This window comes from Blennius ocellaris, assembly GCF_963422515.1.
Source record: "Blennius ocellaris genome assembly, chromosome: 18".
Taxonomy (NCBI): Eukaryota; Metazoa; Chordata; class Actinopteri; order Blenniiformes; family Blenniidae; genus Blennius; species Blennius ocellaris.
In genome coordinates this window covers 14524183-14540441 of record NC_137667.1, presented here as the reverse complement: position 1 = coordinate 14540441, position 16259 = coordinate 14524183, and the positions used below count along the sequence as shown (strand labels likewise).

The following is a 16259-nucleotide window of genomic DNA, read 5'->3' as shown; positions in this document are numbered from 1 at the left end:
ACAACAATGACACTTCCCCTAAATACTGTATAAAGAAATTGAGATCTCCAGAGGCCCTTTTTCAAAACCTGCTGTTTGCCTCGAGGCATTTATCCGTCTCTTCAGTTTCAAACATTTCTGTAAACTAGTCTTTGTTCAGGGAAAATCTGTTGCCGGTGCCTTACGGCCATGCGGTGTTGTTTCCGGAGCTCTTTGACTCTGAGCTGGTCCATGGTGGAGGCCACATCTTTGACCGGCTGCTCCAAGTCTTCAGAGTAACGCTGCACCAGCGGCTGGGGGATGCCACATCGGCCATGCTGAACACAGGAAGTGAGCATTAAGAATGGAATGCACTTGAACCATATACCTTGAAATCAATGTCGGTGGAAAATAAACCGTCTAACATGATGCCGCAGCGAATCACGGCAGAAACATATGAAGGTTATTTTAATGCTATAAAGTGCACATGAATGATTTAAGGGGTCAAATACTCTGCACCACAGTTCATACTATGCTCAGTTAAAGGGACATTTCTAAAGTGATTCAGACAAACTCTCACCGTAGAAAGTTCAACTGCATCGAGATACAATTAGGAAATCGTTAGTGATTGAAAAAAGCTTCTTGTTATCGTCCTACAATTCTTTTTTTTATTCTCTCACTGTTGATGCATGATCGTTGGTGACTCTCTTTACTTGGATTATAAAAGACTTTCTATAGATTATTTTGGTCAGCAGCTAGTTAAGTTATTTTTAAAGTCAATCTCTTTGAAGGGGGAGATGCATTTCAACCTCCACTGTAGTAAAAAACAAACATTTTAGTTAGTGATGCATTGACCAGATGTTGGGTATCCTCCTCTCAGTTAATTGCACACTTACATTAAGACATGGAAATAGTTTCATCAATAATGATTAGGATACATGTTGAAATGATACAAATTATACTTTCTTTTTAAATTAATTTAATCGTTTCCTTTGCCTTTGTGTGAAATCTCAGATGTTAAAACCTGGTTTCCTTCAGCCAGACTGAACCAGAGGTCTGGATTAATATAGAATAAACACTATGTTTTTATCTACTCTATGAAGCTGAACTGCCCGGTGTTGTGGGCGCATTACAAAGTTTGAGACTGAAATTTACTGATAATGAACCATCGATACGTTTCAGATCACATAATAGTTTATACAGTCAGATAAACAGTTAAGTGAATAAGTACCGTTAACAACTGTGTTTAAGCTTACAGAGGTTCAAGGCGTGCCGACACCGTTCATGTCTCTGCCAAGCCACTTAAAACTAACGGGTATCCAGCAGAGCTGCACTGTGGTATGAAGTGCTACTTCCCACCTCATCCCCCGATGCCTCTGTTTGATTCTCTGTGTTATTTTCATGAAAGCGTTCGGGGGGTGGGGGCTCCATCATGTTTAACGGGCCCAGTCTGGGGTCTAGCAAGTCGCGGGTGGTTTAATAACCCCCGTCTGTAAGAATCAGCCCATAAACTTAACAGTCTGAACCGCATCATAGTGAGACTCAAGCCACAATATTTCCTCCTCTGCCCCGGGGCACCATATTTATTATTGCACATACACAGACACCCCCACACCCTCACTCACAAATAAATTCCCTGGCGCATAAAATGACTTCTGCACACACAAAGGAACACAGACTCTATTGGCGTCTATTTTTAAAGTAAATGACATCCAAAGCAAACTGCTGATGTTATTGGCTTTAACACCACAACTTGGATGTGAGCTACAGTGAAATTATGACTGAGTTAAGTTGAGCATGTTACAGTGTTGAAGTAAGAGAAACTGATGCCAGACAAGTATAGCCTCGAAGCTTCAAATATGCTAAATGTTTCTGTTATGTATTAAGTTGGACATGAATTTCCAGTTGTATTTTGGATTTTTATACCTTGAAGTTGGTATTTGTGATTTGGCACAATTACTTGTCAAAAAGTAAAATAAATAAATAAATATTCCATTGCTTGTATTTACTTCAAAAGTAAATAAAGATAGTTTTAATTTGTTATCAATGACAAGAGTTGGCCCATGTTGTCGTCTGAATTGGGAATGATGTCACTTGTTGCGTGATTTCGGCGAGGCTGCGCTCACCTTGTCAGAGTAGGGCTCCTCGGTGAGATCGATGCCCTCAGCCTGCAGCCGCTGTTCGAGGAGGGTGAGCAGGTCAGGACTCATCTTGGTGTGGGAAAGCTTTCTTGTAACAGCCATCTTCCCTCCGAGATCCGAGAGCCAAGGAGGCTGCGTGGCCGGTGGGGTGCCCGACTCCTCGCCAACGGATGAGGCTGAGGAGGTGGCGCATGGGCTGGCCGGGGTACTGGGGGTCTTGGGTGGCAGAGCAGGAGCACTGCGACTGGGACTGGGACTGGGGCTGCTGCTGCTGCTGCGGATGACGGGGCTACTGGGCTGAGAGCGGTTGAAGGAGTGGGTGGGCGAGGGTGTGGGGGAGGGCGAGGAGGGCAGTGAGAGAGGAGGGTGACGGAGGCCATTGGCCAGTCTTTCCCTTGACTTCTTGGCGGGGACTGGCGGGGGGATGGGAGGCTTTTTGGGGTGAGTCCGGATGACCTTCTCCCCACTCGCGCTCGACTCGGGAGGGCTTGGTGTGGGACTGGAGAGAGCCTCTGGGGGGCCGGTGGGTTGGCTCGTAGGACAAAGTGGGAGAAGAGGCAGCTGGGAGGGCAGGGGTGGTCTGTCAGCTCTTCCTCTAGGACTCACTGGTGGAGTCCCACTTTGAGCTGGAGGTCCACCATCTCTACAGACCCTAATGGGGCTGCTGTTGTCTTTTTTGGGCACTTCCATTGTGAGTTTCTGCTCCACACTCAGATCACCTTTCTGCTCAGAGTTCCAGTACAGATCTCCCAGAGAGTGGGAACGTTTCCATGGTCCTGTAGCCTGTGGGGGGCCATCGAGGTCCTCGCAGCTGCGACTGGCTGGGATGGGGGGTCGTCTTTGGGCTTTGCGCAGCCCTAGTAAGTTGAAGCCTTTGAGGGAAGGCTTCATGAAAAAGCTTTTAGGGAACTTTGTGCGCTGGTTTTTGCCATTCTGCTGCAAAGCTTCTGTGGAGACAGTCATCGGCAGTGTCGGGTAGTCCGGGGACTGGAGTCCTGCTGAGGAACGACTGGAACGGGAAGGTTTTCTGTTCTTACCTGCAAAATGAAAAATCCTTATTTAGCATTGACAATTTGACACCTTGGTTTAACACACACATTGAAAAATTGTATTATTATTTTTCTTAATTTAAAAATTTCCAACTTGAGGTAGTTAAGACTCTTCTTGTCTAGTGTGCTACTCAATCATCAGCTTAATAATGCATAAGAATAGCATCTTCGTTGCATTTTTTCTTTTTTTTGGCAAGACTAACAGCCCTGGAGGCTTGACTGTGTGAGAGACAAAGTTGGATCATTGTTCAATATAACAAAAACAAGCCCATGGAAACTGATCCAGTGTTTCCTCAGAGGTCTAGTCAAATACGTTTTGAGGTCGTTTTCCAAGTCAAAATTAACGTGGCATCAATGAATTAATATATAAACTCAATATGATGCACGTTTACATCACTGGAAAACTGTTCACAGCTCCAACTATTTAAAAAGGTTTGCTAGATCCAAGTGATTAGAAACACTGGAGTGCCAGAGGGACACGATAAGCTTCTTGACACACTATCTGATGTGTTGTAGTCATGGTAACATTCCCAAATAAAGGCTTCCCAAAGGAAGACTTCAGAAACTTTGGAACAAAAGCATGAAGCAACTTACCGGTTATCCTTTGGAACATATAGAGCAAAATGGATGGATGAAATGGAAGAGAGCCACACAGTGTGGCCTGCCAAAGATTTTAAATAGTGGAATGACAGAAAGAAGTTCAGTGAATAAAGTGTTACAAAATGTTTGAACTCCTCCCAGACGTGTCACAAATGTGACAAATTAGTTGAAAATGGTTATTTCAGAGAGAGAGACAAGCTCTTTTTTTTCTGTTTTGTAAAGCTCATCAAAGAGATTTAGAGCTATCGATGAGCAATACATAACATCATTTGAAATGTAAAATGTATGAATATACAAGTTGGATATGTGCGATCATTTGACAACTTCACCTTTACTCATGTGGTAATTATTTCTATTTAGGTGGCAGTAGTGATAATTAGACATGGCTTAATGAGTTGAATTATGGGCTGCAACTATTTATGAAACATAAATCAAGTAAAACATAAAATATATCCTAAATCTATAGAAACTGTTTTCAAATGAATTACACTATTAACCACTACCATAGCGCTACATTATGTCTCCTTTAAAAACCTAAAATGTTCACTGGAGTAGCAGTTTAATGAGGAAGAGGAACTGCCTCACGAGATTACTGGAATGCGACACAAGCATTCAAGAAAAGTGTAGCACATAATCAGGACTAAGGAGCAGCATCCCCCTCAAAGGATTTAAGTTAAGTATATTTGCAAAGGACTTTTTTTTTTTTAGTTCATCTTAACAAATTAGTGGCTCAAATGTTTTCCTCAGCCTGAAGATTAAAAATGATGCTGAAAAGTCAACAACAGAAGAGTCGCCTGTTAATAAGTTGACGCATTTGCATCAAAACAAGAGCAGAACTCAAACTGAAAGTGGAAATGTTTACTGAATGTTATGTTGGTGTGTTGTGAACACAGTTTAGTGGGGTGGGGGGAAAAGATAGACAGAAAAAAGGCAGAAACAACAACAAAAAAAAGGGAGAAAAAAAGCAGCAGCAGAGCCCTTTTCTGCAGAGAAGTGGTTTTATTCCACAATTTAAGTCTCTACTGTGGCAGATTGCACGCTTCACTATTGAACCTGGATGACATGTATACACATTAAGAAAACACCGGTAGTTCTTACAGACAGAGAAAAGGACCAAGCGATGATTTATGAGTTATGAAACTGTTAAAAGAATGCGTTATGGGGAAAATAAAAAGTAGAGTCTTATGCAGAGAAAGAGAGAGAACAGATTCAGAAAGTACACATCATCCCCAAACTTTTAGAAACAAGACCTCTATAAAGCTCCCATAATCACAACTTTAAGATAATCTGCACACTGTTAGTGTAAAAATATTTACTTCCACATCATTTTAGGCACATGCTACATGAGTGTGCAATACTGGCACCTTAAAGACAAAATGATGTGGAGAAGAGATTTAATGTCAGGTGTGAGCTATTTCCTGACATTTCTGTAAATCTTATCTTACAGAGTCAACACTGCAAAAAAACAAAAAACAAACAAAAGAAAACAATAAAATAAAATAATACAGCCATATATTGACACTCTACAAGATTTCCTCAGCAATAAAAACACTTAACAGAAGTACTCTCTGAGCTCGTCTTCCTGGCATCCATCTATCGGTCCTGAACCCACGGGAGGGAACCTGAGTCCATGACTGGGCAGCGAGTTTGTTCTCATCAGAACCGTTCTGTGCATTTGGGAAAGCCTCTCCCTTTGTGCTCCCGCCATTGACGGCTGAACTAGGCTTAGTGGTCTGGGGCCTGGCTCCCTCTCACTTACAACTGGACTTTGGCACTGATGGTACAGAGGCCCTACAGGATGAAAAGAGCAGTGAAGAAAGTGGAGTGAAAGAATTGGAAACGTATCGGAGGTCAGCACCCACACTGACGGAGCGGGGGAGGGGGAAGGTTGAGGGGTCTGGTCACGGGAGTGGCTCATAGAGAGGAGTGGGACGGGCAGGGTGTTAGGATGGCCATAGATGATGCAAGTGAGGAAGAAGAGGTGGAAGCTCACATTGGAAAGAAGGTGAATGGATCGCTACGGTACAAGGTCTGAGTCTGGGTTTGGCTCAAGGTGGTCCAGACTGAGTAAAGCACTCATTACCATTCTCCAGGTTCTCATTGCTCTCGTAGCACCCCGAGTCCCGTGGGGAGTCTCCCACCAGGCCCCGGCCCTCGGAGAGCAGCTTTTCCTGGGAGCCCGACAAGCCGCCGCGCTCTGGATCACTGCTGCCTGGTCGCCACAAGACACAGACGATATCGACGTCAGCAACACTCCAGACAAATGGCTTCCTTTTATTTGGGTAGACAACTACACATTGGTGAAAGTAAGGAATTAAAGTACATCCTTGTTCTCATACGTGCTACATTGCTTCTTTTAAAATCAAATGTTGCTCCTGCCACATTTAATTTACGACTTCAGATGTAATTTTATAGTAGTTCTATATTATTTTAGTATGTTATTGAATTATGTCATAAACCATTCTCAGCCTGAACATATTGGATCTGTCTATTCCTGTTGTTTTAACTTTTATATTCGTATCACAACCTATATTATTCATCTGCTAGATTACAAACATTGTTGAAGCAGTTTAGTAATGTTTTATTTAAGGGTGTCATGATGATGATGCTAACAAATTGAATTAAAATTAAAAACTTTTGATCTGATTTTGTGGCCAAAAAGGTTGCTTTTTATTCTTTATTTTCATGAATGAAATAAACCAACAACATCATATTTCTATTTGTTTCAATATATAAATCTTTATATACTTTTATTTGTCTGAGAAATGCATGTTTCATACAAGTAAATTGGATCGAAATACCAAGGTTAAAAATGAACTGACGACTTGGTGTTTTCGACTTCGATTTCAATACAATTTAATTAATGTAAAAGTAGGTGCACTTATAGGTTACTGATGATACAGATTTAGTGGACAAGAAGGTTTTTAAAGACCTATGATGGATTCTATTGACATTTGGTGTTTTTTGTGCACACAACTAGACTATTTTCTGCAATATTACATTAAACTGGCCCAACACTGACAGCAGCTTTCCAACACGTATTTCCAGAAGAGACTGCAGTTTTTCAGTCTACTTACTGTCGTACTCCTGAAGCAGCTCGACAGCAGTGAGCAGTACGGCTCTGTGCTGAGGATCTCTGATGTTTAGCTCATCCAGATCTTCTTCTTCCAGCAATTTGAACGTGTCCAGGTCCTCATAGCCGTTGAACAAGAAAGTGGGCATGTGCTCCTGTTTGGAAGAAAGTTTCTTTTTAAGACCAAGGTGCTATAAAACTGAATGTAAAAATAAAAAGTTCTTGACCTTAGAAAAAACCAGCTCAGGTCAACTATAAAGAATGAAATATAAAACATCCCAATATGGGAGCATGGTAATGAGGATGAACACAGTCTGCACTTGCTCGTAAATTGAAACCACTGGTGAAACAAAGTTCAGCTCCTATTTTGATTTCAGATTGCCTGTAATCACGTCGGGCTCGGGCCTGCTTCCATTGTCAACAGACTTTTAATTTGGCTTAGTTGTGAAAGACATATAAAGGCGGAGGGCAGCAATATTAAGGCGCCCGCTCGCTCCTGCAATCAAGCAGTGAGCAGGGAGTGCGTGGCCACAGTCGCACCCTCTTTGATCTGTGATCAAATGTTAAACAGGGCTTGAATAAGAAACTCCCAAACTTGAAAGTGGGAACAACTGAAAGGTGGAGAGAAAGACATCAAAGTTCAGTCCGACCGCAGAGGAGCGAGCATAACACACCAGCACAAACACACGTCAGAAACTCGTGGTGCTATCTGGGATGGTGCAGACATGGAATGCGTTCGTAAGATACACCCTGCGTAAGTGCACAGTCGGCCGACAATATCCCTCGAAACGCTCGTAGCTGCTTCCACGATGAAAGCCGCCGGGCTCGGCACTCCTGTGACCCACAAGTTTTGTTGGACAAACACACAGACAGTGTGTCACCAGCGAGACTATCAATTACTACGGTGGAGTCGACGGCGGAGAGCGATGACGCTCTATTCCTGCTGGTTAATGCAGGACTAAACAAGGGACCACCAACTAACTCAAACACAGACAGCTGGATTTCTTTCACTCACTGAATCTTTCTGGTCTGAAACATTTAAACAAGCTTCCAGTCCAGAGATTTTCTGGCTGACTGTCCAAAGAAAACAAGCTGTGGGAGTGCAAGGATTTACACTGAACAGGTTCTGTTGATGTTTCAAACTTTGGCTTTCCATTTTTCAAAGGCATATCCAACAGAACCAAATAATGCAGCTGATTTTGGTTTACGACGGCTCGACAGCATTTATTTCTTGTGCAAGTCAGTTGAGAACTGCTTCTCATTTACAATGACGACCTGGCCGAGACGCTGCAGGAGGAGGTGGAATGCACAAAAACTATTTTGATACATGAACTGCTTTCATAAGAAACCATCACATTTTTAGATTACATCATATAGTACAAACACAGAGGTGAAATACTATAAGAGGAAAACTCAAGCTTAAGACTCTAAAGAATGTAATTAAAAAAAAATGTGTATACTCATCACAAATGTTAATTATAAAAGTGGACAATATGGGATAAATGAAAACTGCAGACCCACCGGTACCGTTTCTGCTTAAGTGGGCAAGATTGAAATAAATTCACAGATCAGCCACATTAATGGATAAAAAGGAAAACCCACAAAGTCTGTATCTGGCCATGTGAGACCTGCTGACTTCCCGAGTGGGATGAGATGATATCAGACTCACAGTATGTGTAGGTTTTGATGAAAGAGGCAGGTTATTTGTTGGGCCGTGGTTTGTCACGAGGTGGGTGTTAATGTTTATGCGTCCGGGTCAAATCAGGCATCCTGAGCTGTGCAGCCTGTATTTGCTGGGAACTATATTTATCTCTGCTCGTCTACAAATGTGCTGGAGATATTTGGCTAAAGCCATGTTTTTACCGACTTCAAAAGGCTAGTTTTTTTCTGACTGAGGTGCCAGATGAGAACTTCACTGACACTCAGGGGACGTCATCCACAGCACGACGCTCGAAATATGGCAGCGCTTCAGAAAACAAGGCATGCTCAGTTCTCCACCTTGAGGTTGATGCGTTCCAGCAGGTCCTCCACTGACGTAGGTTTGGGCGGCCGGCCCTTTCTCCTCCTCCTCACGGGTCTTTTGGGCTTCTCCTCTTCCTCGCTCAGCACGTCCACATATATGAACTTGAAGGTGCCAACTTTGTTGTTCAGCAGGCCCATCCATGTTCCCATGGGAGGCTTACTGATGATGTCGATCACATCTCCACGCTGCAGAATCATGCAAAAGGGAAGACAAAAGATGAGTTGAACTGAAGGGTTCCAGTGAAATAAGCAACTTCAAATATGTGACAACTTTTTCAGTAGGTTTTTGTTCAACGCGGGACCTTGTGCTTATGGATGCAAGTACACTGACTGTGCAGGTTTTTGTTGTAAATATCAGTATGAAGTACAGTCCTTTCTGCAGAGTTGCACTGTAAATAAATCACAGGGCGAAAGATTTTTTTCCCCCTTGAATTATATGGTGGTGTGACTTTGATTGTTTGCAAAAAGGACAACAAAGTGCTTGAACCTTTAGTTTGAGGGAGTCTGTGTCATAGGGGCTGGGGGTGAAGTCTGTGTGGACTCTGGCGCGGCCACAGAACGGCCCTCGATACGGCAGCTCTTCGTCGTCGCCGTCCTCCGACTTCACGCTCTCTCTGTTACTGGCCGACGAGTCGGTGGTGCTCACTGTCTGACCACCTGTACACAAACACACAAACATTCATGCTTCAGCTCCCTGTGACTGTAAAGGACACCTTTCCCAGAAAAACATGACAGGCTAAACATGAAAATTATGTTTTCAAAGTCTATAAAACGTTTTTTTTTTCCCTACAAGTTTGAGACGCTCAATCAAATTCTTATTCTGGTCAATTTTTCTGCTTATGAGGATAAATGTACACCTCCTTCCCTATATTTTTAAGTCACTAAGACACTCCAGATTACAGGCAACCATTAAAACATAACCCACTTTACCTACCATTGGTCACGAGTTTATGTTGCGAGATATGAAAAAAGATCCATATATGGCAGTCTTGTGACATTTTAATATTATCTAATAGGGGATTATTTTTAATGAGTGAATGCTGAACCAAAAACCTTTAAGTGTCTTGAAGAGGAAAAACGAATGTGATGCAAAATTACTGGTAGGTGATTGAAAAAAGCAACCTCCATGCTTAAAACTAAACACTTTAGCTGAAACCCATTCAGTTAATTACACAAGTTAATTATTGGGATAATCTTCAAGGACATGAATATAACATGAGCTGGAAAGCTGAAGCAGAGGCCAACAATTAGCAAAACGCTTAGCCAGTTAAAATTGGGCTATTTTAGGCTTGTGATTGAAACTATAATTCTCCAAATCTGGGAAGTCTCTTATATCATTTGTGTGTGCGGCATAAAGTGACAAATACAGAGTCCAAAATTTGGTATAAAGGTTGATGCTACATGGATTTAACTTATTTGTCATGGATGTGTTTTTGAGCAGATAAAACATAGCTTGTTCAGTTCTATGAGCATCATCTCTACGTTCTACATGATTACCGCATGAGTTCATGCTGTTTGTGGTGGAGCTTCTGACCATCTGGCCCCCCGATTCTTCTCCAAGTCTTTGTTTTATAACAGGATGAATCAGGCTTTATGCATCGTGGCAGATTCAAAGTGATTTGACGTTATGTTGGTGTATCCGTTGGCGATTAAAGCTCATCAATCATGGAGGTACAGTCTGGAATGGTGAAAGAAGCTCAATAGCCCTAAACTTGACTGTCAGGGAAACCCGCTTTTTATTCATGACAGATTGTTCTGCTCCTCCCACTTTCCACAGTTTAAAGCTTTCTTAATAGATCATCACATTTTTCTTCAAAATATCCTTTTTGTGCAATGATATGATCGACTGAGCAGCTTTGGAAAGACAGATCTCTAGTCAGCGGCACACACTCTCAAGACTATACTTATCACATTTTCTTAAGCTCCTAATTTTGTCTTTATTTTTTGCATCTGCGGTGAATAAAAACTGGAACAATGTTTTTTTTTTGTTTTTTTTAACAAATTCTGGAGAAGCTGCCTCTTTTCCTCCGTTGCCATCAAGCAGACATGTGGGAAGTGAAGAGCAAAGACTTCCTTCCTAATTATTACCGTATGTTTTCCTGAGTGTGTGTGTGTGTGTGTGTGTGTGTGTGTGTGTGCACTTCATTGTGGCTCTGAATCGCTGACACTCCGCCAGGTCTTTGGATTTCGCAGACTTGAACTTAAAATGGTGCTGTGTATCTTAAGCACAAGGATGTGACAGAAACACGGGGTTGAAGAAACCAAACAATGTAATTAGATGAAATGACCTGGGAGATCAAAACACGGTCACGAGCTGGCTGAGCGCTCGAGTCAGCTGGGTGGATGACTCCACAAAAAAAACCCCAAAAAACTGTTGGGACAACTCAATGCTGAAAACAGGAAAACCAGAAAGAGACACAAGCACCATCTAGTGTCGTCTTTCCTCATAACAAAGTGATGAATGAAGCTGATTCAGTTGAAAAGAAGAAAAAAGAAAAGAAAAGAAACATTGTAATGTAAAATACTTCCATGAACATTGTCTCTTGTCAACAAACTGTCTTACTCATTGAACTCTGTCCGCTGAGTGAACTGCGCAGACTTTCCACGGAGCCTCCGGCCTTCAGCTTCGGTTTCTCCAGAGAGCCGGTGTCAGGCAAAGGGGACTGCGGGGAACCAGGGGCTCCATCTGGGCTGGACTGGAAGATGGGAAATGGAGGGGGAGAAGCAGATGGGTAATGAAGGAGGACAAGAGGAAAAACACAAAGAAGTGTTGAAAGGAATCCAGCGTTCGACATGGGAGTCAACGATGAAACAATGAACAGACATATCACAAGAGACGATAAGAAAAAAACCGAGTGGTCAATGCTTTTTTTCACTTTTACTGATGTGAAAGTCGATGTGTACGTTCAGTCCTTAATATTTAAAATAAATGTAAGTAGTGGCTACTTTTGGATCAAAGTGGAACTGAAGTGTGTGATTAGTGCTTTCTGTCTAGGCATGATGATGTTGTTCATGTCGCCTCACGAGTGCAAACTGTCCACTCTGGGATCAAGTTTTCCTTATGGGCGAAGTTTTAAATTTAAAGTATGTTTAAACTGATGGAGTTTGTTGTGGTGTTTAGACAGTCTGCATGATACGCAGAGGTAATTTTTGCTCACATGTACCCAGTGGTATGTTTTGTCAGTCAACATGATTTTTCCAATTGGTTGTGCATGTTTGAATTATCCACTAGGTGGCACTGTGGTCTATCAAATGACTAACAGGCAGGAGGTAATTGATGTCACTTTTCATCCTTTCCACCACGACTTACAGGAGGATATCTGGGTCAAACTCTTGACCACTGTGATGAACAGTTGTTCAGCTGTGCAATAATGACACATACCACAGAGTCACATCAAAAAGTGAGGCTGGACCGGCCACTGGTAAAAATCCACTGGATGCCCAGAGAAAATGAGGCCAGCGCTAATGAGACAGCCCTCACACACTCTCACACTGAAACTTCTTAGGAGCTGGCCTGGGGGAGAGTTGCATCACTCCATGAGCTCAACATGAAGCACACACTCCACCCTTCACACCCTTGGGAGGGACTAGCGGAGACAAAAATCCGAATGTTGAATGCGTTTTAATGCTGCGTGTTTATTCTGTAACGAACACAAACACTCCCACCCACTCACAGCCTGTGGACACAAAGTGTGGCTTCCACTGCAAAACATCCTCTCAAATGTTTGCACATTTTGGGCAGCTTTTATTTCTTTACACTTCTGCTGGGCTCTTTGTTTTAAGAATAAAATACACAATGTGTGAAGCATTTGTTTTACCTGCTTCTTTTTTTAAATAAAGCCACGGTTTGGCCGGTTTTACCGATTACCTCACTTGTTAGAAACAAGGCAAAGCTGCAAAATGTTGATTCTGATGGGAATTTTCTCCAAACAGTGTTCGGAAAATGCATTCATGTGTGAGTGCGACTTTGTTTATGTCTACCTGCTCGGACAGAGAGTTGCTATATTTCTTCGACATGCGTTTCCTCATTGTCTCCTTCACCGACTTGACTTTCTTGCCAAGTGAAATCCGGGATGTGGTGGGAGACTTGACCACCTCTCTGTAGATTGCCTCTTGGTCTTTATTCTGGGGAAGAAGGAAAAGCAGGAGGAAAAAGAAAGCAAGACCAATAAGAGAATGGACCATTCGGGATACAATCGGGGTGAATAAAGAGTTTCGCTTGTGTTCCTTCACAGCCTCTCTGGACTCTTAAAAGCTGGCAGCACTTACATTGGCCTCGGAGCCTGTGTTGACCACATGGAGAGACCGATTGGACAGGTCAAAGCCTCCAAAGCTGCAAGTTCTCTGTGGGGAAGCCAAAACACAATCAAATGAGTCACGTGCAGGAGGTCACTTTACACAACCTCTCCACCCACACCCCGCCGAGGCGACTCAAAATGATTCATGCTTGGCACGACACAGGCAGCTGTTTGATTAATGTGCATGGGTGTATGGTTTGTATAGATGTGGGGGTATGATGTCATACAGGACGGCGGACAGCCAAGAGACATGATGTAACAAAGTCTTATATGAATTGCTTTAAAGTGTAAGTTTCAGCATTGGTTTTGAAGGAAATTAACTGATGCTGTCAACCCCATAAGTTCCTTATGAAGGTTAAATGACTAAAACTCTGAAGAAAGTATTCAAAACTCCTTTCATGTGGTCTGACGTCAATTATGAGTGAAAACACATTTATCATTTTGCAGCTGAATGCCATTAACCTTGTCGTTATAGACGACAAATACAAAACTGGGAAATGTTTGCAAAAATAGACATGCGGACATGTAACTCTCGCTACAACCACAAAAGGTTCAGATTATAACCTTTTCAGCTTAAGAGGCAAGATAAGGGCAGGAAGGGGTTATTATATGGCAGCCAAAAAATGTGTCATGTTTGTGTTACTCTTACAGCTGGACTTTTTCAAATGTCTTTAAACTCCACACAAACAAATATGTAGACTTGTAGACACGGACACGGACATAAACCATCTGCTAAATAACCCTCTCAGTTTAAGTGGTGAACTTGATGGAATTTCTCGTCCTCCTTGCTGCTGAGCTTCTCCACCAAACTCACACAAACCCTGGATGAACGATCTTCACGTGACATAACCACGACACAAAATAGTTTGGATGTTTCATGTCCAAAGCTGCAGTCCACTTCACAGCTTCCTCAGAAAAGCAGATTTTCAGAACAAAAAAAAAAGTTTGAAAAGACGTTGAAAAAGAAGTTTGAATGTGATGACAATGTTCGATGGGATGGACATGCACCCAGACAAAAATGTTTCTCGGAGAGAACTACAGTAACTCAAAAAGAAAAAGAAAAAAAGAAAAAGAAAAATCACATCTGCATTAAAAACACGGGCCAAAACGAAGGCAAAAGCAACAACAGAAAAAGTGGATTCAGAGTTTTTGGATGGGAGCGACCTCCGGTGACTTCACTAGAACACGATAGGATTCCGATACACCATCAAAGCTGCAGGATAGCTCCACTAGATCACCACCCTCTATGTCTCACTACCTCTGCTAATACACAGGCTATGTACATGGAAAACAAGGTACTTACAAGGCAACCAGGCTACTTTAGTTGAAATGAAAAAAAAAAAAAATCTTACTAGCATTTTACAGTCACTGCATCAGGAGTGAGTGTTACATCTATCCTTCTGTTCTTTATATTATTCATTTTTTCAGCTATTCTCAGCCTCATAACATCGATTTGAAAGTTGATGAGCATAAAGCTTGTCCCGTCAGTGAAGCTGACTTAATGAGGCCATGACAGAATATGTCTTCGAGGCAATGTGCTGCTCAGTTACAAGGATGAGCAGCTCCAGGAATGTACTTTGCCCACAGGGATCAGTGTGACTGAGCGAGGTGCACACATTCTTCAGGGATACGACATTTATAAAAGGCACTTATAAAACCTCTGCTCTAACTTCACCTCCCAAGCGGGGCATTACACATTTTATAATCATTTCATATTCAGCTGAAATAAAGGAGCCTAAGGCATTCACTTAAAGGTCATCAAAGATGGCATCCCTCCAGGGGCAGTTTGCTCTGAGATGGATAGCCATTCCAGCTCTTGATGTTTTAAGCATCAAGAGTGTTAATTTGTCTGTTTTTACACACACTATATGACCTTTGAATGTAGTATTTGTGTATGCTTACTGCACCTCCTCCTATGAACTCTGAGCTATTCTGCAACTTTGAGGCACACCGAGTCCTGCTCACACGAGGCGGCCGGCTGAGTTCAACCTCACGGTCTAAACTCACAGACTTTTGCTGGATGCGCAAGAGCACACGCTTGGTGCAGCGGTCCACACTGGCCGCCCACTTCCTGTCCGCTTCGCGGTCCTCTTCCAACAAACAGCGCCGCTCAGCGCGGCTGAGGGTAACTGGTCGGACCAGCTGAGCCCAGTTGAGGTGACCGTACAGGCTCCGTTCTACCACATAGGTGATGTTCAGTTCACTGACTGCCGTTCGACCTCGCAACCTGCGAGAGGGGAACACCCAGCTCCCTCCCCCACTTCCAAAAACTTTGGACTTGGCTACATCACAGCGGACCGGGGAGGAGGGGGTGACAGACAGGGGAGAAATGGGGGTCTTGGGATTGCGCGAGCGCTGGTACAGGAGGTGCTTGGTAGAGTACGCGTAGTTGGGGTCGGGTTTCCGGTGAGTCCAGCTGCCGTGGTGCCGGTTGGCAGGTTGATGTTTCGGACTACTGTGTGGACCGTCATCCAGGGAGATCAGAAGGCGGGACTGGGAGTGGGTTTTGGGGCGAGGTTTGGTGAGGCCGTAAAAGGCATAGAGGGCCTCGTTGTTACTTACCCCGTGGGAGATGGAGCTTAGGGCCTTCCTCATCTCGCCGTCTGTTGTGGAGCGAGACAGCTTCCCATCATCATCCAATCCACAGCCATCCAGCTCTGAGAAGGAAGAGCCGCTGCCCGCAATGCCAGAGATGGAGCCGCCCAGGGCATTAGAGCCAGCCGGGGTTCTCCTCGGGGGCCGGATGAGACCGTGGGTGCTGGAAGACTTGCTGAAGGTTTTGACCAGTTTGTGTCCAGACCAGGTGTCCAGGCTGCTGGATGAAGGGGAGGTTGTTAGACTGTCTGTGTCTCCATCCAGAGAGAGCTGATCGTGGAGGAGGGAAGGTAGAGAAGCCTCCTGGGGCAAAAGGGGCTTCTTTAGGACCCCAGTATACAGGGCGGTGTTGTCTTCACAGGTGGGAGGTGCCTCAAGATTCAGAAAATCTGAAGAGACAAAATCTCTAATTAGTCAAGAGAATCTCAGATTCGGCTCAGTCTCTGGATCTGTACTGGATCTATAGCCAATAAACAATAAAGTTATTTAGCTGTGGAATAAATCCATGGTTGCGTGAGGGTCA

The 16259-nt window shown here is 43.3% G+C and overlaps 1 protein-coding gene across 3 annotated transcripts in view; it reads right to left on the bottom strand.

Moving 5' to 3' along the window:
• sash1a (SAM and SH3 domain containing 1a) overlaps positions 1–16259 on the bottom strand; it is a gene marked incomplete at its 5' end in the record, with an annotated part of 145736 nt that overhangs the window by 1568 nt on the left and 127909 nt on the right. For 2 of the 3 annotated variants that reach the window (XM_080514283.1, XM_080514284.1), the window contains 10 exons: positions 165–296; positions 2085–3136; positions 5832–5960; positions 6826–6976; positions 8820–9029; positions 9331–9500; positions 11407–11539; positions 12825–12968; positions 13113–13187; positions 15704–16125. In XM_080514283.1, the coding sequence (XP_080370409.1) occupies positions 165–296; positions 2085–3136; positions 5832–5960; positions 6826–6976; positions 8820–9029; positions 9331–9500; positions 11407–11539; positions 12825–12968; positions 13113–13187; positions 15704–16125 (2618 nt within the window). Of the gene's footprint in view, positions 1–164; positions 297–2084; positions 3137–5831; positions 5961–6825; positions 6977–8819; positions 9030–9330; positions 9501–11406; positions 11540–12824; positions 12969–13112; positions 13188–15148; positions 16126–16259 lie in introns of all 3 variants that reach the window. The other variant, XM_080514282.1, reaches the window with a different exon arrangement.